The sequence below is a fragment of the Anser anser genome (genome assembly GCF_964211835.1).
Source record: "Anser anser genome assembly, chromosome: 7".
NCBI classification, from domain to species: Eukaryota; Metazoa; Chordata; class Aves; order Anseriformes; family Anatidae; genus Anser; species Anser anser.
The window spans coordinates 26,887,062-26,908,431 of record NC_139727.1 but is presented as its reverse complement, the minus strand read 5'-3'; the positions used below and the strand labels follow the sequence as shown (position 1 = coordinate 26,908,431).

Here is a 21,370-nt window from a genome sequence, read left to right as displayed (position 1 = left end):
CCTCCCCGCCGCTCCCTCCGCCGCCGCCATCTTTGCGCGGGGCGGGGCCGCGCCGGAGCGGGGCGGTGTCGCCGCGGCGCCGTGACGGGGCGGAAGCGGCGGGGCCGTGCCGGGATGGACGAGACCAGCCCGCTCGTGTCCCCGGAGCGGGCGCAGGGCCCCGACTACGGCCTGCCGGGCGGAGCCGTGCGCGCCACACCGGCCGCCGTCGTCGTCCCCGTCCCCCCCCCGCCGCCCTCCCCGCCCGGTTCCCCCGGCGGCCGCGACCGCGAGCGGCAGCCGCTGCTGGAGCGCGGCGCTCGGGGCCCGGCGGCGGCGGCGCAGGCCCAGGCCCAGGCCCAGGCGGCGGCGGCGGCTCAGGCCCAAGCCCAGGCGGCGGCGCTGGCGGCGCAGCGGGAGCGGAACGAGTTCCCCGAGGACCCCGAGTTCGCCGAGGTGGTGCGGCGGGCCGAGCTGGCCAGCGAGCGCGGCATCTACCCCGAGCGCATCTCGCAGGGCTCCAGCGGCAGCTACTTCGTCAAGGACCCGCAGGGGGTGAGCGGGGACCGGGGGGAACCGGGGGGAGCCGGGCCCGGGCAGCCGCGTGCCCGCAGACACGGGATCGGCGCGGGGCGGCCCGGCTTGGGACCTGCGGGGCCCGCTCGGCTCCTTCGGCTGCCGCTCCCCCCCCCGGTGCCCTCAGCGAGTTCGTGCCGGGGTGCGCCCCGGGAGCGGGGCCCAGCTCCCCGGTCCCTCGCGCCCCCGTTTCTCAGCCCCGGGTGGGGGCTGGCTGCTGGCCGGGCCCCTGCCTGGGGGGGCGGTGCAGGGCTTCCCGCTGCCGCCCCGGCGCCCAGGAGGAGCCGTGGGGGCGGCCGGTAGGGGCTGCGGGGCAGAGGAGGCCTGGCTGTGAGGGCAGGGCTCTGGGGGCTGCTGGGAAACGTGTGCGAGGAGCCGAAGGCCGTGCTCTCCTGGCCGCGTCACCCGGCAGGTCCCCTGGGTGCCCTGCCACAAACAGGCAGGGTGCGCGGCTGGCTGCTGCGACTCGCTGCCCAGGGTCACCTGAACCTCCCCGCTGCCTCCCAGGAGGGAGCGCGGTGCGCTGCCCCAGCGGGCGGGTCGGGGGCAGAGGGCGAGGGCACCGGGGGAAACCTTTTGCCTCGTGCTCGCTTCCTTGGGGTCTGCCGGGGACCCGAGCTGTGCCTTTATTGGATGTGCCTCCCCCAGCCCCGGGGGCTGCGGCAGTGCCTTTGTGCTGGCCTGGCTCCCTGTGCCCTGGCGCCAGGCGGACCTGTCCGTGCTGCGCGGTTCTCGGAGCGAGCTGCTGCCAGCGCTGCTCCCCAGGCACCGTGCTGTCAGGCTCCGCGCCCTGCTCCAGCACTGGCATCACTCTGCTGTACGTACTCCACGCGGCACCGTGCTCCACGCTGCCAGAGCTCCCGGCAGGCTCAAACCCAAGGACACGTTGGCAGCCTTTACGTGGGGCTGATAAGGGGATTGCTTGTCTGTCCCCTCGGCCTCCCCCACCTCAAAAGGGGTTCTCTGCGTGGTCGTGGGACAGCTGACCTGCTCCCGTTCCCTCAAACCTTCCTCCCAGTAGACACAGTCTTGCTCCTACCTCCCCTGGGCTGGCCTCTGGCCCTGGCACAGGGGGATTGCCCTGGGGTTCCCCACCGGGATGTTGGGACACGCATGTCACACTTCCATGCCGTGGCAGGAGCTCGGCTTGGGGAAGTGCCACCCACTCCATCCGGGGCTGGCTGGCCTCGGGGAGGAGTGCTGGCCCTGTGCGCTGCCGAGTCATCCCGGAGGGGGCCGTGAGCCCGGGCTGCTGTGCGGGCCCCTGGGGTGCGTGGCCCTGGGGTGGGTGACCTCGCTTCTGCCCTAAGCCCTCATCTCAGCTGCGTGTCTTGGCAAAGCTGGCTTGGTGACAGCACGGCGCCTAGCACGGGGCCTCCGAGCCCCTCGCAGCAGTGGGGGTACCTGTTCGGGAGCTGCCTGTGACCTCTTACATACAGCACCCACAGAGCATGCCCCTCTGCTGGGCCCCGCATCACAAAACTTTGTTTTCTGCTAAGGTCCTCCAGCTTGCTTTCTATTTTGGCCCCATTTTCTCCAGTCAGTTGGGGATTGGCTGCATTCAATGGATTTTGGAGCCAGGGAGCCCTATCCCCCTCTGCCCCCCTGCATGGAGGCAGTGAGCAGCTGTGAGCACTAGTTCCCCCCCAGCCCCGTCCCAGTGACCTTTGGACGGTGGGATATTTACCAGGGGACAGCGTCATCAGCGCTCTCGTGTGGGACGAGGAGGGTGATGAGCAGGTTAGGAGGCCTTTGGGCGCTGCTCATGGCAGGGAATGGAGAGGGAGGCACCTAAAAACCCAGGCCTGCGCCCCCGGGGTGTTTTGTCCTCAGCTGCTCTGGGTGGTAGTGTCTGTTAGCGGGGGGCTGCAGCAGTCCCCGGGCTCCCTCCCGCCCCGGGAGGAGTCTCCTGGACCTGGGGGTGGTGACGGGAAGGGCACGGCAGGGCTGGGCGCTGCAGGAGCGTGGGCTGGGCTGAGCTGCGCTGGCAGGGCAGAGCCTGTCCCTGCCGCACGCTGGCTCGGGGCACGTGCCCTGGCTCCGCCAAGCCCTGAGCGTCGGCTCTCTGCCGCTCACAGAAAATCATCGGCGTCTTCAAGCCCAAGAATGAAGAGCCGTATGGGCAGCTGAACCCCAAGTGGACCAAGTGGCTGCAGAAGCTGTGCTGCCCGTGCTGCTTCGGGAGAGACTGCCTCGTCCTGAACCAGGGCTACCTGTCGGAGGCGGGCGCCAGCCTGGTGGACCAGAAACTGGAACTCAACATTGTCCCTCGCACAAAGGTGAGGGGATGGCAGCTGGCACCTCGTCCTGGGGAGGCTTTCGTGTGCTGCTGCCCGGCTCTGCTTGCGCCCTGTCGTGTGGCACTGCTGAGCTCGGGGATCTTGTGCTGAGAGCTCTGGGCCAGGACTGCTCCGGCTCAAGCCACGGGGATCCTTGTGCAGGGCAGCACCTTGCAAAATGCTGCGTCCTGTTTTATCAGCAAGCCTGTGACAATTGCCGGCTGTCCCTGCTGACCCCTGTGCTCCTGTCCCCCCAGGTGGTGTATCTGGCCAGCGAGACCTTTAACTACAGTGCCATCGACAGGGTGAAGTCCCGAGGAAAGAGGCTGGCCCTGGAGAAGGTGCCCAAAGTGGGCCAGCGCTTCAACCGCATCGGCCTGCCGCCCAAGGTAGGGCTCCCGGGCCCTTCACGTGCCTGTCGCTGCCCGCCCATCCCCTACCCCCTCCGTAACGCGGCCTCTCCTTGCCTCAGGTGGGCTCCTTCCAGCTCTTTGTGGAAGGCTACAAGGACGCTGACTACTGGCTGCGACGGTTTGAGGCTGAGCCGCTCCCCGAGAACACCAACCGGCAGCTGCTGCTGCAGTTCGAGCGGCTGGTGGTGCTGGACTACATCATCAGGAACACAGGTAGGGCCAGCCGCCTGCTCCTTTGCGCCCCGGCAGCTGGAGAGCGGGCAGGGGCTCGGCGTCTCCTCCTGGCGCCCAGAACTCCCGGCAGCACCGCCTGCCTGCTGCCAGGTGGCATTGCCTCTGGAGAGAGTGCGGCTTCTGGGGCTACTCGCCACCGTGGCCGTCCTGTTCCAGGAGGTCTGGAGCCAGCTGGGACCCACCCAGGTGCTGGGGTGAAAGTTTGCCAGCTGCAAGGACCCAGGGACACCCAGAGACCCAGCACCCGGCTGTGCCACTGTATCCTGCCTGTATCCAAGCCCCTTCCAGGCTGGAACGGGTTTGAGGCGCACCCCAGGGCTCGCAAGCTGACCTCTCCCTCCTTTCTCTCGAGAGCCGGGGCCCTGTGGATCTCTGTCGCACCCAGGGCGGGTTGTGTGGGGGCTGATGTGGCTTCCCAGGCCTGCTGCAAGCTCAAGGACTCTGGGGCGGAGGTTGGGCCTTGAAGTCTGTATAAACCTGCCTCGCCTCTGGGTCGGAGGAGGAGTTATCTCCTGCCCAGCACGGGCAGGCCCCCACGGCTGATTTTCTCTCCCTGCAGACCGGGGCAACGACAACTGGCTCATCAAGTACGACTGTCCCCTGGACAGCGCGGGCGTGCGGGTGAGCGGCTCCTCCTGGGCGGGGGTCCGCGGGGCTGCCTGCTCGCTCGAGCTGGCGGATGGGGAGGGGATTTCCCAGCTGGCTTGGGGCTCTGAGCGTGCCGGCACCTGATCTTGTCTGCTGGGCTGCTCGTTGCCCTCCGTGGCGGCAGGTTGTGGCCTGGTGGGACTCGGAGGATGCGCTTGGGCTCCGTGGGGGGAAACTGGGCGTGCTGTGTTGCTGGACTGTGCGTCCTTGGGGGGAGGCCTGGTGGGGGTAGCTTTGTTTTCACCCAGAGCGGAGGTGCCCTAGCGTTTGTCCACGACGCTCCCCGGTGGGTGGGGGACTGCATTACTGGTGAAAGGCTGCTGAGCCTCCGGTAGCCAGGGCAAAGACCCTGACGGTGGTGCCGCAGGGAGTGGGAGATGGGCCGCTTCTGCTGGGCGGCCTGCCTTGTAACTGGTGCTCTGCTTCTTTCCAGGACAGCGACTGGGTGGTGGTGAAGGAGCCCATCATCAAGCTGGCTGCTATAGACAATGGCTTGGCCTTTCCTCTGAAGCACCCGGACTCCTGGAGAGCGTGTGAGTCCCTCAGGCTGTGCTGGCGCACCCTGGCGAGCTGTGCAGCAGCACGCTGTCTGTCCTGGGGACATCTTCCTCGGGGGCTGGAAGAGGCGGTAGCTGGGCTGCCTCTCTGCAAACCTTCCAGGGGCGCAGACAGCTCTGCCTCGGGGGGGCTGTAGGAAGTGGTGCCGGACCTTGTGTCCCAGATGCAGGCGGTTCTGCACCCGAGGTCACCTTGCACCTTCCCTGGCTCTGATGTCTTGTGCTTCCTCCCACAGATCCCTTCTACTGGGCATGGTTGCCCCAGGCCAAAATCCCTTTTTCACAGGAGATCAAGGACCTGATTCTCCCCAAGATCTCAGATCCCAACTTTGTCAAAGACCTGGAGGAAGATCTGTATGAGCTCTTCAAGGTGAACTGGGGAGGGGCTGAGGGTGGCTTGGGAAGAAGAAAAGCAGGGGTAGTGCCAGGGGTGCTGCGTCAGGGTGGCGGTGGACAGACAGGTGTTTGAGCTCCTCACGGTGTCTCTGGGCCGAGGCATAGCAGGGTTACCCCAGTGCCAGGAGCTGAAGATACAGCTTGGGGAGAAGTAGGAAATGTATGGGACAAGAGGGGAGAAGCTTGCTTGGGAAATAGTCATCTCTTGAGCAGTATGGGGCAGAGGGTGGATACTACCGTGTTCTTCGCTCTCTCTCTTGCAGAAGGACCCTGGCTTTGACAGGGGGCAGTTTCACAAGCAGATTGCTGTCATGAGAGGCCAGGTAAGGCAAATCGGTGAGGCTCCAGAGCCTCGTCCTGCCTGTCTGGCACCGGGGGTGCCGGAGTGCCAGCTCTGTTCCCCCGGTGGGGCGGCTCAGGCTTCGCTCCGTTGTGCCGTACAGATCCTGAACCTGACTCAGGCGCTGAAGGACGGGAAGAGTCCCCTGCACCTGGTTCAGATGCCACCCGTGATCGTGGAAACGGCGCGTTCCCACCAGCGTGCCGCCAGCGAGTCCTACACGCAGAGCTTCCAGAGCCGGAAGCCTTTCTTCTCCTGGTGGTAGCTGTGGGAGCCGCGGGCAGGGCTCAGCTGCCTCGGACTGGCACTGCGAGAGGAGCTGGGCCGCTCCTGTGGCTGGGATGTGACGTTCCGGGTAGAGCAGCGAGCAGGTGTGGCTGGAGGAACCTGCAGCTGGAGCGGAGGAGCCAGGCAGGTTGGCCACGGTCCCTCTCCGGCTCCCTTGGGGCTGCGTGGTGCGCGTACAGCCCTGCCTGGGGAGGAGCTCAGGGGGAGGCGCGGGAAGCGGCTGCGAGCTGCAGCGTGGCTGGGACCCTGCCCGCGCCTCCTTTCCCTGGCCTGCATGCGGTTCTGAGCGCGCCTCCTCGGGCTGGGACGAGCTGGCTCCCCGGGCCAGGATCTGTCCAGCCCTTTGCACCAGCTGCCGGCCTTCCCCTTCCCTGCTGTGCCTGCCCCTGGCTCCGGGGCTGGGAAGGCCTGGAGTGGGTTGTACTGCCCTCCCCTTCCTCAAAGGCGTGCTCTTCTCCTCCTCACTTTCTCTCTTCTGCCCCAACCCCGTGCAAGCTGCTTTCCTCAGGGGGAGTTCCCGCTGCCTGTCGGTGCAGCGGGGACCGCAACGAACGGCTGTTCTCTGGCTGGGGGCTGGAGGAGGGGATGTAAGGAGGACCCTGCTCTTGCCTGCTCCCCGGGGCAGGCTTGGGTGTGGCTTGACACTAAGTGGAAAGAGGTGCTGGCTCGTCCTGGCGAAGAGCAGGCGGCTCTGGGGGGTGCTGGAGCCTCGCCCTCTGCTGCCCCAGTCCATCCATCCTGCCAGGTCCCCACAGCTGCTGCTGCTTGGCTTTTGCCCCTGCTCCCAGCAAAACTCCCTGGCTGCTGTGCAGCCGGGGTCAGGCCAGCCAGCATGGCTCCAGCCTTGCTGTCCCTAGTGCCCCCCTTGAGGGACAGGGGGGCTGCTGGGGACAGGGGACAGCTGGAGGGGGCTCTTCCTGCTGCGTGGGTGGGAGCCACGCAGGAATTAGGGTACTGGGAGCACACGGCGACCAGTGCGGGCTCCTGGCTGCCCCTGTGCTGACAATCTTGTGGGCCTGATGGGGGGGGGGGGGGGCGAGGCAGCGAGCGTCCCCTCTCCCCAAAAGCTGCTGAGCTGTGTTGTATGAAACGGTACCGGGGCTGCTGCCTGCGTCTGCTTGCCTTGAGCTGTGGCTTTCCCTGTCGCTGAGGAGAGCTGGGGGTGGGTCTCGCTGCCCCGTTTGCCCGTCCTTGGGGGGGGGGGTGGGAGGGAAATGAAGGCTGGCTGGGGCTCTGCTGGGGGGGCTGGGAGGGGAAGGCAGCTCACTTGTCTCCTGTGAGCGGAGGGCGCTCGGGCCCGGCTGTGCTGAGGATGCTGCGAGCACAGGGGAGCGGAAGCGAGACCCCAGCTCCCCAGCCAGGCCTGGCTGCGTCTCCGGCTGACCCAACCCGTATTGTTCTAATGCACTGTAGAAATGTATGTAATGTATTTAAACCATGCAACCGGCTGAATAACAGAGCTGCCGTTCACCTGGCCTCCTCCGTGTCTCAGCAGCACCGGGCGGGTGTGGGGACGTCCCTCGGGGCTGGCTCCAGCGCAGCAGCCGGGATCCAGGTCGCAGCCGCCTCTGGCCCCCCTTTTATTCACCGCTGCGCTCGTGTCCCACGCACTCGGCGGCTGGGGTGAGCCCAGGCAGCGCCGCCGTCCCGCAGCCCCCCGGGGCCGGTTCCCGGGCCGCTCAGCACTGCTGCGGGGACCCCGGGGCCGCCTCAGCCCCGCCGCCGCCGGGCTCCGGCTCCTTCTCGGCGATCCTGCGGGGAAGCGGCGGGTGAGGGCGGCGTGGCGCGGCCCGGCCGCGGTCCCCCCGCCGTCCCGGCCCGCACCTACCGCAGGCGGCCGAAGCGCCGCAGCGCCGCCGTCCCGAGGCCGTGCTCGGCCGCTCGCCGCCGCCGGAGCCGCCGCAGGGCCCGGGCCATCCGCCGCTGGCCGCCGTACCGCCAGACGAGGCGGGCGCGCTCCTCGGGCCGCTCGGCCCCGCCGCTCCGGAACAGGCTCCGCAGCTCCGGCAGCCCCACGCCCTGGAAGATGTTGGCCGAGGCCCGCTTGCGGCCGCGGGCTGCGGGCGCCGCCCGGCCCGGGGGGTCGCTCACCACCGAGGCCGGCGTGCCCATGGCCCCGGCCGCTGCGGGCACCGGAGAGAGACGGCGTGAGCCGAGGGCGGGCCCCGGCCCGGCCCGGTCCCGGGAGGCGGCGCGGGTCGCGGCCTGCCCAGCACGGGCGAGCGCCGGCGAGGCCGGGCACCGGAGCCCCCCCGGCACCGGGCGGGGACGCGGAGGGCCCGGCTCAGGCCGGTGCCCGCCGTCCCGCCCCGCCGTGACCCACTTTCCCCCCGCCGCCCCGCGCCCCCTCCGGCCCCGCGCCCAGACCTGGCGGTGGCTGCCGCTGCCCCCGCCCCGTCACCGCGCCCGGGCCCGCTCCGCTCCGCGCCGCGCCGCGGGGTCCCGGCGCTGCCCCGCGCCGCGCGCCCCTTCCATTCACCCGCCGGGCCCCGGCCCGCCCCGCGCCGCGCAGCCAATCCGCGGCCGCCGCTCCCCGCCCGGACCAATCGGCGCCCAGGGGGGCGTGGCCGCACCGCCTCCCGGAGGGGAGGGCTACGTGGCGCCCGTGACGTCAGCGAGGCGAGGGAGGCGGGGAGCCCCGCAGGGCGCGGCCACGCCCCCGGGCGGTGCCCGCCTGCGTCACTCCGAGGGGGAATCCCGCGTGACGTCACCGGGGGGACCCCGGCGCGCGGGGTCCCGCCAGCGCCCCGCGGCCCCGCGCCCCGAGCCCGGCCCCGCGGCGGGACCGGGGGGACGGGACGGGACGGGAGGGGACCGGAGGGAGCCAGAGGGGACGGGCCCGGAGGGAGGGGAGGGGACGGGACGGGACGGGACGGGACGGGACGGGACAGGATGGGATAGGATGGGATGGGGCCGGAGGGCACGGGACCGGAGGGGACCAGAGGGGCCGGGGCTGGAGGGGAGGGGACGGGACGCGACGGGACGGGACCGGAGGGGATGAGAGGGAGGGGGCGTGACGGGACCGTAGAGGACGGGACCGGAGGGAGGGAGCTGGAGGGGAGGGGACAGAACGCGACGGGGCTGGAGGGGACGGGAGGGAGGGGACCGGAGGGGACGGGACGGGACGGGCCCGGAGGGGACGAGAGGGAGGGGGCGTGACGGGCCCGGAGGGGCCGGGCCGGGCTCGGAGGGGACCGGAGGGAGGGGACGGGCCGGGCCGGGCCCGGAGGGGAGGGGACGGGAGGGGCTCGGCCGAACCCCGCCCGGCGGCGGTGGGCAGCGGCAGGCCCCCGGGCGTCCGGTGGGCCGTCGGGAGGCGGGGCGGGGGAGGAGGAGAGAGGCCCCGCGCGGGGGGACCGCTACGCGCCAGATGTTTGGCAGCGGCCGGCGGCCCGAATCGCTGCCGGGGCGCTGAGTCCCGCCCGAGCCGCGCCGCAGCGAGGCAGGGCCCCGCCATGGCCCGCACGGCTCCCCCCGCCGCCCCGCCGCCCCCGGGGCCGCCGGCCCGCGGCTCCCTCAGCCTGCACCGCGCCTACCTGCGGAGCCCCCTGGGGCTGCTGCGCCTGGGGCAGCTGGTGATGGGCGCCGCCTTCTGGGTCACCGTGGCGGCCCACAAGTACGAGGGGGCGGCCCACTTCGCCCTCTTCGCCGCCGTCCTCGTCTGGCTCCTCACCCTGGCCCTCTTCGGCCTCAGCCTGCTGGGGCGCTGGGCGCTGGTGCCCTGGCTGGGCTCCCGCTGGCTGCTCACCAACCTGCTGCACGACCTGGCGCTGGCCGTGGGGCTCTACGCGGCCGCCACCGGCATCATGGGCTACAAGGCCGGGCGCAAGAGCTACTGCAACCTGCCGGGCTACAGCCAGCACTGCCTGTACGGCGCCTACCTGAGCGCCTCCGTCTGCGGGGCCGTCACCGCCTGCCTGTACCTCTTCTCCGGGCTCTACTGCCTGTCACGGCGCTGCCGGGACCAACGCGACATCATCTGAGACCCCGCGGCGCTCGGCTCCCCTCCTCCCCGCGCGTGGACGGACCGCAGCCCCCCTTCAGGACGCAGTGACCCCGCCGCCTGTCCCCTCCCGGCTGACTGCACCGCGCTTCCTCCGGAGACTCCCGCACGGACGGGCGGACAGACAGAGGCCTCCCCGAGCACGGCTTCCCCCGCGTCCCGCCGGGACAGCGCGGACACCCGCCTGCTGCTCGGGCCCCTGTCGCACCCCCGGACAGAAAGATGGACGGATGTAGGCGAGTCGAAGGACCCGAACGGGAAGCCCTCGAGAGGGACCGTGATTTCTGGGAGCCCCGCGGGGCCCTGCCCAACTCCCCCGCCCCAGGCCCTGCAGATGCCGCGTGCTCAGGTGGGTGCCAACTCTGCCCCCACGGGGAGAGGGAGACCGGCCCGGAGGAGCCGAGCGAGGGGAACGGGTGGGCACAGCCGCCCCCCCCCCCAGCCGGCAGCCCCTTGTGCCTGCGCCCAGCTGCGCGGCACTTCTGTTGTTCTCTAATGGAGGCTCTGATTTCGGCTTCCCCGGCCCGGGCCCCTCCTCCTGCCCAGCCTGAACACGTCTGCTTTCTTCCTGGAACTGCGCGGGGCGCAGCCCCTCCCTGCCCCGCGGCCCCGCAGACACCCGGGGCCCGCTCCGGATGCTTGGCACGGCCCCTACCCGGCGGTGCCCCCGCCCCGTCCCGCTCAGCGGCCGAGGGCAGCAAGGCCTCCGGCGCTGCCAAAGGCTCCGGCGCTGCCGTGCCCGCGGCTGGTGCCCCCCGGGCACGGGGATAAACTCCTCTGCCCCTGGGGTTTGAGCTGCCCTGGGACGGAGCCGGGTGCCCCCCGGGGAGGAGGGGGCTTTCGCCGCCCCAGCCTGAAGCTCGGCGCTGCTGGCTCGGCCTTGGGGCTGCGCTGGGGAGCGGGGCACGCGGTGAGACCCTGCGTGCCCCCCCGCAGCGGGGTTGGCGGCTGCCCTCCCGCCTCAGCCACCCCCCGAGCCCACCCGGGGCTCGCCCCGCGCGGGGCCGCGCAGCTCCTCTCGCTCCCTCGCCCTGGAACGCCCCCACGCGGGACTCTCCGGCTCCGCCTCTGGCCTGCGACGAGGCGGAGGAGGGGAAGGGCGAGCCCGAACCGCCGCGGGAGGACACCGGCGGCGGGGCCGGGAGCAGCCCCCGCGGCCCGACGGAGACGGGGAGCGTCGGGGGACGGCGGCCGCGAGCCTCGCCTGCTGGGGACACGTCCCCTGCCGCCGCGGGGCCCGTGCCCGCGGCCTTCTCCGCTGCCTTTGGGGGCTCCGCGGCCCCGTGCCGTGCCCGGGCCGGTCCCAGCACGGCGCCCCCCGCGCCCGGTCCCCGCTGTCCCCGCGTCCCCGCTGCAGCCCCTCCCCGGTGCCTCCGGGCTCGGCTCCCAAATAAAGAGTTGTCGGCGCTGCCTGCGTGTCTGGGCCTTCACTGGGGGCTGGGGGCGGCGGACGGCACCGGGGGGGGGGGGGGGGGGGACCGGGACGGGGACCGGGACGGGGACCGGGACCGGGGCGGGCCCCCGAGGCGGCCGCCAGCGCGACGCCGCTTCCGCCCTTGCCTTTGCCCTCACGGGGGCGGGGCGAAGGGAGGAATCCCCGCCCCTCTCCTCCCTCCTCGCTCCTCCGATTGGCCGCGCCTGCGTGACGTCACGCGGCCGCCGGGCGCGCCCCGGGAAGCGTTCCCGCCATGCAGGCGGCCGAGCGGGACGGGGCGGCGGCGGCGGCGGCGGCGGGGGGGGGAGGCGGCCCCGAGCCGGCGGCGGGCGGCGCTGAGCCCCCCCCGGAGCCGCCCCCGCCCGGCAAGGCGGCCGCCTTCGACCTGCTGGGGCTGGTGCGCAGCTACCGGCGGCTGGAGCTGTACCTGGAGCCGCTGCGGGACGCCGCCGAGGCCGTGCGCTGCCTCCTCCGGTAGGTGCGGGGCGGGCCCGCTGCCTCCCGCCGCCCGTACCGGTGCTGCCCGCCCCTCGTCCCATTCTCCCCCCCCCCCCTCCTTACAGGTGGCAGCGGCCGCTGTGCTCCCTGCTGGCCTGCCTCGGCCTCAACCTCCTCCTGCTCACCCTGGACCGAGGTAGGTGCGGCGGGAGGGGGGTGGGGGGCACCCCCCCGGTGTGTGCCGGTCCTGGTGTAACGGGGTGCCGCGCCCCCCCCCATCCCGCAGCCGCCTGGTACTCGGTGCTGGCCCTGCTGGTGCTGCTGCCCGCCCTGCTGGGCTACCTGCAGGAGACGTGCCGCGCCCGGCCGGCGCAGCAGGAGCTGGTGCGCAGGAGGCAGCACAGCGTGCGCAGGGAGGAGCTGCGCAGCGTGCGGCTCTCGCACCAGGAGGCCCTCGCCCAGGTCAAGGGCTTGTGAGTGTCCCCCCCCCCCCGGCCCCTGCAATGGGGCGTCGCCTCCCCGTGGGGCTTATGGGGGCGCCCAGCGGACCGGCTTCACGCCGCCCCGGCTGCTGGGGTGCACCTCCGGGGGGGGGGTGGGATTTTGGTGAGCCTGAGGGGTCTCGTTGCAGCCTGATCCAGCTGGAGGGCTTCCTGAGCGGGCTGTGCTGCAGCTGCGAGGCGGCGTACCGGGTGCTGTACTGGGAGAACCCCGCCGTGTCATCCCAGTGAGTGGGGCCGCGGTGGGCTCAGCGGGGAGGGGGGGCAGGTCTGGGGGGCGGCGATCGATGCGCTTGGAGAGGGCAGGTGGAGGGCCAGGCGAAGGAAAGGGGGGCTTGTGCTGTGGGGGGCGTTGATCTGCCATGACCGAGGCATCCTGCTGCTCCTCCCCAGGTTCTACGGGGCACTGCTGGGCTCCGTCTGCATCCTCTACCTGCTGCCGCTCTGCTGGGTCATGGCCATCCTCAACAGCACCCTCTTCCTGGGCAACCCCCAGTTCTACCAAGGTGAGAGCCTTCCCTGGGGGCGGCCTGGTTGGGGCGGGGTGGGGAAAGGCGCTCTGAAGCTGGGCACCCTGCCCTCGTCCTCTCCCAGTGCCCTTGTGTGAGCCCAGTGTCCCGTGCTGGGCTCTGCATGGGACCTGTCCCCATACCTGACCGGTGTGTGAGCAGAGGAGGGCTCAGGGCACTTGCCAGAGAAGGCTTGCGCGTGCCGATGGCCTTCTTGCGCCCTGGAGACTGGTTCTGGCAGCCAGCTGCGGCGTGGAGGGGCCGGGGGAATGGGAACGCCCCTCGCTCCAGCCCTGATCCCCTCCCACCAGTGATAAAGGAGCTCAAGGCCTCGATCGAGCAGTGTCTGGGCACCAAGCCCCTCGAGAGTGCTCCGGAGCCCGCCGAGCCCCTGCCAGCCGCTGCCCCGCCGGACCGGACCCCCACGCCCACCAGCACGGAGGTGAGGGGCGGCGGGGCTGGGACGTGTGGGGTGGGAGCTGTGGGGCCGCCAGGGCTGGCTGTGCCTCCGTCCCTCCGCCCACAGGCGGCTGTGGTGCGCACGGCCTGAGCTACCGAGGGGCTGCCCTGCCCTGCTGGGGTCTTGGCTCGATGTGAACCTCTTGCAGGACCTTACCCCTGGCAGCGTGGAGGAAGCGGAGGAGGCAGAGCCCGATGAAGAGTTCAAGGACGCTATTGAGGTTTGGCGGGGAGCGGGGCTGGTCTCACGGGGCAGCCGAGAGGGGCAGGGGGCGGCTGGGGAGGGAGCAAGGTCGGTGCTCGGGGAGGGCGGGAGCGGGGCTGGGCGCCCCCGCAGCCTGACTCCACCTCTACTGCCTGTCCTTTCTGTCCCATGCTGCGGGGAAGGAGACCCAGCTGCTGGTCCTGGTGAGTAGCGCCTTGCTGGGGTGCGCGAGGGGGCATCAGCTCCCGGCTGCAGCCGGCAGCCCGCTCTCGGTTTGGCGGTGACTTGTGGCGATGCTGGGGGAGCGCCCTGCTTTCGCGCCCGTCCCTGGGGTGCGGGCAGTCCTACAGCCCCCAGCCGCCCCTCCGCTCTCCGCAGGAGGACGACGAGGGCTCTCAGTGCTCAGCAGACTTCGACCTCAGCCTCCCAGACAACGGCTTTATGAGCAAGAACGACGTGATCCGCAGCAAGGTGTCGCGCCTGACCGAGCGCCTGCGCAAGCGCTACCCCAGCAACAATTTTGGTGAGGCTGGGGGCCCGCGCTGGCTGGGGAGGCGCGGGGTCTTCACGGCAAGCAGGCGTGGGTGCTCCCGTGCCTCTCAGGCCCCGGGGAGCTGAGCCCTGCCTGAGCTCTGCCCTGTCCCTTCCAGGGAGCTGCACGGGCTGCGGAGCCACCTTCTCTGTGCTCAAGAAGAGGGTGAGTCCTCGGCTTCTCTTGCTCGCCGCCCAAGTGAGCTGTCAACAGCGGGTGTCTGGCGTGCTCTGGCCGTCCTCAGTCACGGCGCGGCCGTGGGTGACCTCAGCTAAGTGCTGGGTGTTGTCACATACCGAATGGTGCCAGGGAGCCTTTGTGCCTTTGGAATCTGCCTCAGGCCGAACCCGCACGTGCTGCCGTGCGAGGCACCTGCTCCTGAGCCCTGGTTTCGAGCGTGGTCTGCCTGTGGGCTCGTGTGGAGGTGGGAACGGGGCTCAAAGCCACTACGGCGTGTGCCCAGAGGAGCGAAGGCCACCCCCGTTGTCCTAGCTGAGTCCCCCTGCGTGATGCTTGTCACGCAGCCCTGGGCAGGTACGGGAAGGCTGCGCCTCATCCCTGCTCCAGATACGTATTGCTTGCTGTCTTCCTGCTGCCTTCTGATCTCCAGGCTTGGGGCCCCCTCCCTTTTCTCCTGGGTTAGTCCGGTGCGTGTCTGGGACTCCTCCAGAGCTTGCCTCCCTCCAGGATTACAGCATAGGAAATGACAGTCTGTCAACCTCCCCGAGCCTGTGGCTGCAGTGCTCTCCTGTGGTGTCAGAGCACACTCGCATGCAGATCTAGCGTTGGGCCTGGGCGCTGTGTCCTGCTGCTGTTGCCAGGCTGCCCTTCTGCGACCGGGGCTTTGCCCCCCTCTCCCCTCCAGCCGGGGTTGCTGCTGGCAGTGCCCTGGCACTGGAGCTTGCTGGGGAGCTCCCAGTGCTGCAGTTAGTGCCTCACCTCTGTCTCTCTCCCCAGCGGAGCTGCAGTAACTGTGGGAACAGCTTCTGCTCCAGGTGCTGCTCCTTCAAAGTTCCCAAGGCTGTGATGGGAGCCACGGGTGAGTGGAAGCGGGAGGAGGGCGGCGCGTTCCCGCTCCCCGGGGGGTTTTTGCAGCAGGTCGCGGCTGCGGTCCCAAGCCCTTAGGGGGTGATGTGGTGGAAGGGGGGGATGTCTGACACCCGCTTTCCTCCTTTCCAGCCCCGGAGGCTCAGAGGGAGACGGTGTTCGTGTGCGCGCTGTGCAACCAGGTGCTCACCAAGTGACTGCGGCAGCTCGCGGGCACCGCGCTGCCCGCCGCGGGCCCTGCCCTTGCTCGCCAGGAGCCCGCTTCCCAGCGTGGTGTCACCGCCCTGCCGGAGGACCTCTGTGCTCGCTGCTCCCCCCGCCGGCACGGGGCTGGGGGCAGACCCAGGCGGTGTTTGCTGCACCACGGGTCCCTGCGGCAGGGCGCTGCCCGCAGCTGCGCCCCCGTCCCTGCGGCTGCCCCCCCCCCCCCAGCCCCAGTTGCTCAGTGGGGCTCCGCAGCACTGACTGCACCCTGCTGAGAGCTTGCCCGGGGCCTGGCTCAGTGATGGAGCAGCCGTCCTCCCTCCTTCTGGTCCTACCTCCGCCTCCTGGCAGGGGCAGAGCAGCCTCGGGGCTCTGTCCTGACCTGAGCGCTGTGCGGGGTGACCGCTTTCGGGATCAAGTCGGAGCCCTGCCTGCCTTCCCAGGAGATGTGGCCTCGGTCCTGGCTCGGCTGAGGTCCTGCTCATCGCTCCCGTGTTCCTTGGCCTCGCTGCGTTCAGGTTTTAGTCCCTGTCCCCCTCCCCGTTTGGCTGTGGCAGAGGAGGCGAGAGGGTGAGCATGGGCTGGGCTGCGTGAGCGGCTCTCGGCTGCGGCGGGAGGAGAGGCGCGAGTTGGTGCTGCTCCGTGTGCGTAGCGACTGCTGCTGCTTCTGCTGCAGGTTAACGTGTGTGTATATACAGAACGACCAATAAATCTCTTGCCACCAGCTGGTCCTTGCCTTGCCCCAGCGAAAGCCGCCCCGTTCCCCGATGTCTCTGCAGCCCTGGCTCCTCTGTCCTGCACGTGGCCGTGGAGGGAAGGTGTCTGCCACCTTGTTAGCGCAGCTTCCGTCGTTCCGCCATCCAGCAGCCTTGTTGCCTGGGTCCCGGGGCTGCGTGGAGCTGCTCCCCCTTGGCCGTGCCAGGGCCTGATCCTGCTGGCCGGGCGCGAGGCTCCCTGCCCTGCCGAGGCGGTGGTCCCGGCAGCTGCCCGCCCGCACAAGGGTGACCTTTCCCTGCGCGAACAGCAAAGCTCGCAGCTATCCCAGGAATGTGACCCTGGCTGCTGTGCAGCTGGGAACGGCCGCGGCCGGGCCCCCCGCCAGCCAGCTGCAGCTCCCCGGGGGGGGCCGGGCCCTGGGGCTGGCGGCGCCCCCACCCCAGGGCTGTGACGCCCACCGATGCTCCGGGGGCACGGGTGTTGGGGTACCCCGCGGCGTGGGAGCTGGTGTGGGGCAGCCTCTGGGCTGTGGGCTCCCGGACTCCTTTCTCGAGCCCTGTCCTCGGGAAATTTGGGGAGAAGCTGAACTCTGCGTGCCCAAAGCGTGCTGGGCCTGCTACAAGGCTGGGGTGTCCGCTGGGGGGACGCTGGTGTGCGGAGGGGCGGGGGGTGAGCCCAGCCAGCTCGGGCTGGGGGACAGGGAGAAGTTACTCGTCTTCCCGGAGAAAGCACTTGGCGAGACGAATGCGATGTCCATGTATGCCTAAACGCTCCTCAGGAGGAGGCTGGTGACGCAAAATACAGAGGGCTACAGATAAACGCGGGCTGTGGGAGATGGGGATTTATTTGCGCACTTCAAGTTTTGCTGTAAATGACATAATTGATGATGTTTATTCCTATGGCAGCGCGCTGAGCAGCCTCGGTCGGAAAATACCTCCTAACACTACTCGAGTTTTTCTTCCCCGGTTTTTTTCCACCGTGGCTGGGGCAGAGCCCACCTGCCCCCGTGCCAGGCTGTCGCAGGGGCTGCCTGCGCCCTGCCCCTTGCAGGCGGTGGGGCAGGAGCACGTCCCGCTGCTGGGAGCAGGATCGGTGCCCCCGGGGGGGGGGCAGCAGGAGCAGGGCTGGCCCTGGCGTGGGGCAGGTGCTGGGAGAAGCCGGGCAGAGGCAGCCCGCAGCCTCAGCTCCCCTCTCGTCCCCAGGGGCTCCCCCTGAGGAGCTGCAGTGTGCCGCCGCCAGGCGCCGGGTAAATATCCCAGCCCGGGATCTTCGTGCCTGGCTAGGCGGCCGGGACGCCCTGTAACGCAGCAGGCTCAAAAAATGCGCTGGGTAAACAGGGCTGGAGCGGGACGGGGGGACCCTGCTGCCCCCCCCGAGGAGCCAGCCCAGGGCTGCCCCGGCCCTGTGCTGCAGGGCAGGAGCTGGGGGTGCCCGGGGATGGGGGTCACCCCATCCAGGATCTGCAGCCTCCTTGTGTGCACCCCAAAACTCCCAGCAGCTCCTTCCCTGGAGCTACAGATCGAGCCAGGACCCTTGGCTGCCCTGTCCCCTGCTTCCCGGCGTCCCGAGAACCACAGGGAGCAGGACACAGGCTTCTCCGAGGCAGAATAATTTACTGGGGTGGGGTCAGGCTGGGACAGGGGGGTGTGGGGTGCAGCGGGGCCGGGGTGGAGGTGGACCCCCCCCCTATTGAGCTGTGTGGGATGGGAGGGCTGGGGAAGCCCAGGCAGCAGCTGTGCACCTCCAGGCACTTGATCGTGGGAGCTGGGGGGGGCAGTCTGCGGGCACGGAGGGCAGCAAGGAGCTGCCTTGGCTGGGGGGGGGGTTCCTGCAAAAGGGAGGGGGGGGAGATCCAGGGCTGGGGCATGAGCTCTGCAGGAGGGGACACGGGGTGGGGATGCTCTGGGGGGCTGGAGGAGGGATTGGGGAGGCTGAGGGTCTGAGTCATGTCATCAGGAGCTGGGCAGGGGGCGCGGGGTTGGGGTCTCGGGGCAGCCAAGGGAGAAGCAGGGGCTGTATGTGCAGGCAGGGGTCCTGGGAGCAGAGCAGGGGTCCTGGGGGTGCAGAGCTGGGGGTTCAGGAGGGGACAGGGGTCCTGGGTGCAGATCGAGGCTCCCTTGAATGCAGCCGGGAATCTCCGGGGTCCTGGGGTGCCACCAGGGGTGCGGAGCAGGGCGAGTGCAGGAGTCCCGGGGCAGAGCCCTAGCGCTGCCCGGCCCCGTAGAGCAGGGGGTGGTAGAGGGGGCAGGGGTAGGAGAACATGAACTTGACGGCGAACTTCATCTCCTTGTTGTGCTTCTGCCAGGGGTAGATGGCGAGGAGGAGCAGGCGGCCGCCCACCTTGCGGCCCATCACCAGGAAGCTGCCGCTGAGGCTGTCGAGCTGGGGACAGGGGCAGGAGCCCGCGTTCCTCATGTGCAGCACCAGCTTCTTGGTGTCCTTGCGCTTGAGGGGGCCCAGCTTCAGCACCTTCTTCTTCTGGGCGGCCACCAGGCGCCGCTCCCCGTTCTCCTCCGTCACCTCCTTGATGCGCATCTTCACCACTGCGTGGGGACAGCCGGGGGGAGCACTGATAGGGGGTGCTGCGGGGGGGTGCTGGGGGCACTGCTGGGTGCTGTGGGGTCTGGGGCAGGTGCCTGTGCGGGACAGGGTGCGGCGAGTCCCTGGGGCTGGGTCCTGAGGAAGGGTCTTGGGGGAGATCGCTACCTCACGTCCCGTTCTGCCTGTCCCCCACGCTGCCCTATTTCTGGGGCACCCCAAATCACACACAAGGTCCAAGGGAAGGGCTCGAGTGGGTTCCCACGGGGCTGTCCCTGGACAGAGGTACATTTTGGCCAAACCCCTACCTGAGCTGCTCTGGGGGCAGCTGGGGCTGTCAGGGGCAGGGGGCGTCGGGGAAGGGGACCCCAGCACTCACCGAAGTCGCTGGAGCACATCTGCTGCATCATGCCGTCCGCCTTGTGCTCCATCTCGCACTGCGTGCAGATCCTGGACACTGCGGGGTGACACCAGCTGCCGTCACCACTGGCTGTCACCGGGGTCGGCTCGGTGGGGACACGCTGAGGGAGCCCTGGCAGCCCCTGGGAGCTGCGCCAGGGTGATGGGGGGCACCCAGTCCCAGCACCCGCTTCCCAAGAGGGACAGGGAGTGGGGTGACCCTGCCAATGCTTTGGGGCGCAGCAGGGAGGGTGGCAGCGGGGCGAAGGGTGCCACAACCCTCGGTGCCTGATCCCAACCCCGGTCTGCCTTTGGGTGACGTTCCTTCCCCTGCCCAAGGGGACAGCCACCAGCAACCTGCACGGGGCGAGGGGGCAGCACAGGTGCAGCACTCGGGGCTGGGTGCTTTGGGCTGCTGTGACGGGACGTGGTGAGAGGAGAGGGACACAGCTCCCGAGGTCCCCCCCAGCACCGCTCCCTGCTGCCCTGGGGCAGCTCTGTGCAGGCAGCGAGGGGCGCCCAGCCAGGGCTGCTGCCGCCCTGGGGGCTGTGCTCCTAGAGGAGGAGCAGGGATGGGGGCTCCGCGGTGGCATCCCGTATGGGTGTCCCTGCCTGCATGGGTGTGCACGTGTCCCATCCCCTGTCGCAGTGCCCTGCCCGCTTACCTGGCGGCGGGGTGGCCTGGCTGTTCCCGAACTGGACGGCGATGCAGAGGTCGTGGTCGGAGGGGAACTTGGCGCAGTGCAGCATCTCGGGCCAGGGGAAGCCGTAGGACTCCATGACGGGGGCGCAGGAGTCGCGCACCACCTCGCAGAGCGAGCGGCACGGGTAGACGGGGCGGTCGAGGCAGACGGGGGCGAAGAGGGAGCAGAGGAAGAGCTGGGTGTCGGTGTGGCACTGCTTGGCGAGTAGGGGCACCCAGCTGCTGGCCTGCTGCTTGGCCTCGGCCATGGACTCGTGCTCCAGCAGGTTGGGCAGCCGCATGCGCTTGTAGCCCACGTCGTAGCAGAGCTGCATGTCGGCCGGGATGTCCACGCACTGCGGCTCCCTGCCGTAGAAGCGCCCGCGGGGCACGCTCTCGGGCTGCCAGCCGTAGTAGTCGTAGTGCTGCCCGCTGCCCAGCGCCAGCAGCGCCAGCAGCGCCAGCACCGCCGTGCCCGCCGTCCTCGTGGGGCTGCTCGCCCGTGGCATCGCCGCAGCCGTGCCGTGCCGAGCGGGACCGAGCCGGCTGCCTGCTCCCCAGGCGCCTCCCACGCCGCCCTTTCAAAGGAGCCCGCAGGCCTCGCCGGCAGCCAATCTGCTCCGGCTGCCGGGCCCCCCCGGGCATGGCCCCCCGGCCCCACGCCAGGCCGCTCTCCCTCCCTCCCCGCCGCCAGCCCTGCCTCGCACCGCGGGGTGGGCGCACGGCGCTGCTCGGGGTCCCCCCGGAGCCGTGTCCCCACCGGGGGTGACGTGCTCCGGGAGGATGGCTCAGCACCGGGGTGCTTCGTGCCTCCCTGCCCCGTGGGGAGGTGGCTGTGGTGCTTCCCGTTACCCCCCGGCACAACCCCAGCCTGCCTGGTCCTGGCATGGGGTGGGGGACCCTGGTTCCTGCCCTGTCCCCCTCCCCTGGGGAGACCCCCCCTGGACTAGGGGTGTGGGGTGCAGGGGCTGGGGGCGCAGGACAGCCCGGGGTCCCCAGGATGCTGGAGCACCCACGTGCGCGGTGCCACCTGCAGCCTCCGCTCCTGCTGCGTCCCCTTCCTCAGATCTGGGCTCTCTGTCACCCCAACCTGTTGCTCCCCATTGAGACAGGACGAGGGGGCTGGGGGGGGGACATTCATGGGAACGTGGCATGGGAAGAGCCGGAGCCCAGCGGGACGTGCCGGGGCCACATTCCCCCATCCCCTTGGAGATGGGCCGTGCTGGGGGTGCCGGGCTGAGGACCCCATCAGAAACCCATTTGTCTGCAGGGGTTATCTGGGGCGCCCCCTCCCCTTCCTGCGATCGATGCCCCGGCCTGGCCAGCGCCCCCGTGCCGCCCCCAGCCCCTGCCCGCCGGATAAGGCGCTCTGCTAATGGGCGGCAGAGCAAACAGCCCAGCTGCAGGCAGGCGATAGCAGCTGCCCTTTGCCCCGGGCAGGGGGCAGGGACGGTCCCCAAAGCCCCTCCAGGAGCCATCCGCTATGGGGCCGTGCTGGCAGCCTCACCCGCACGCCGTGCCCGTGCCTGCAGCCCGCTCGCCCTGCCCGTTTCCACCGTGCTGGGCGCAGCGCCTTGGTCCGCAGCCCCCAGGGATGCTCGCTGCTGGCCTCGGGACTGAGCTCGGCTCTCCTGGGCCAAGCCCCGGAGATGGCACCGTTAATGTGTAACCGCCGGGAGCACGATAAGATAGAGCGGCCCCGTTATCAGGGCTGCCCGGTAGCAGGAGGGGAGGGTGCTGGAAGCGTCGGGTTGTCCCAGGAGGAGTGAGATTGCCCGGGGATAAATGGTGATGGGAAATAGCTAACCTGTGATGGATGGCCTGGGGCAGGGCAGCGGGGAGCTCGGCTGATTGCTGCGGGTTCTCCGCTGGGAAGGGGCCGGGGAGCGGGAGCTGCAGGGGCAGGGGTGGGAGCCTGCAGGATGGAGCTGTGGGGGCGTGCGGTGCCCGTGCGCGATGCTGAGCCTTGCCCTGACCCTACCCGAGGAGCAG

General features: G+C 70.4%; 5 protein-coding genes across 7 annotated transcripts; 3 read left to right on the top strand and 2 right to left on the bottom strand.

The window, feature by feature from the left end:
- The first annotated feature begins 58 nt into the window (after positions 1-58).
- Positions 59-7,177, top strand: PI4K2A (phosphatidylinositol 4-kinase type 2 alpha). Its single transcript, XM_083844051.1, has 9 exons — positions 59-534; positions 2,634-2,834; positions 3,092-3,223; positions 3,307-3,460; positions 4,041-4,102; positions 4,563-4,662; positions 4,923-5,056; positions 5,346-5,405; positions 5,526-7,177. The coding sequence occupies exons 1-9, from the start codon at positions 115-117 to the stop codon at positions 5,685-5,687; spliced, it is 1,425 nt and encodes a 474-aa protein (XP_083700177.1). The 5' UTR covers positions 59-114; the 3' UTR covers positions 5,688-7,177.
- AVPI1 (arginine vasopressin induced 1) lies at positions 7,116-9,386 on the bottom strand. Of its 2 annotated transcripts, none has more exons than XM_083844069.1 (3): positions 9,247-9,386; positions 7,539-7,833; positions 7,116-7,462 (listed from the first exon to the last, which is right to left on the bottom strand). In XM_083844069.1, the coding sequence occupies exons 2-3, from the start codon at positions 7,820-7,822 to the stop codon at positions 7,390-7,392; spliced, it is 357 nt and encodes a 118-aa protein (XP_083700195.1). In that variant the 5' UTR covers positions 7,823-7,833; positions 9,247-9,386; the 3' UTR covers positions 7,116-7,389. The 2 variants fall into 2 exon arrangements, with proteins under 2 accessions (XP_083700195.1, XP_083700194.1); XM_083844068.1 differs by lacking the exon at positions 9,247-9,386 and adding an exon at positions 8,078-8,233.
- Positions 8,909-11,123, top strand: MARVELD1 (MARVEL domain containing 1). The gene has a single exon (XM_083844066.1). The coding sequence runs from the start codon at positions 9,166-9,168 to the stop codon at positions 9,691-9,693; it is 528 nt and encodes a 175-aa protein (XP_083700192.1). The 5' UTR covers positions 8,909-9,165; the 3' UTR covers positions 9,694-11,123.
- Positions 11,124-11,374: 251 nt separating this feature from the next.
- On the top strand, positions 11,375-15,766 carry ZFYVE27 (zinc finger FYVE-type containing 27). Of its 2 annotated transcripts, XM_083844056.1 has the most exons (12): positions 11,375-11,622; positions 11,712-11,782; positions 11,873-12,059; positions 12,218-12,313; positions 12,480-12,592; positions 12,907-13,037; positions 13,204-13,275; positions 13,442-13,462; positions 13,638-13,782; positions 13,910-13,956; positions 14,749-14,830; positions 14,971-15,766. In XM_083844056.1, the coding sequence occupies exons 1-12, from the start codon at positions 11,402-11,404 to the stop codon at positions 15,033-15,035; spliced, it is 1,251 nt and encodes a 416-aa protein (XP_083700182.1). In that variant the 5' UTR covers positions 11,375-11,401; the 3' UTR covers positions 15,036-15,766. The 2 variants fall into 2 exon arrangements, with proteins under 2 accessions (XP_083700182.1, XP_083700183.1); XM_083844057.1 differs by lacking the exon at positions 13,442-13,462 and having other exon boundaries at positions 11,378-11,622.
- Positions 15,767-16,527: 761 nt separating this feature from the next.
- SFRP5 (secreted frizzled related protein 5) lies at positions 16,528-21,368 on the bottom strand. Its single transcript, XM_083844058.1, has 3 exons — positions 19,362-21,368; positions 18,677-18,754; positions 16,528-18,302 (listed from the first exon to the last, which is right to left on the bottom strand). Exons 1-3 carry the CDS (start codon positions 19,885-19,887, stop codon positions 17,962-17,964), a joined length of 945 nt encoding a protein of 314 aa, XP_083700184.1. The 5' UTR covers positions 19,888-21,368; the 3' UTR covers positions 16,528-17,961.
- Positions 21,369-21,370: the final 2 nt, after the last annotated feature.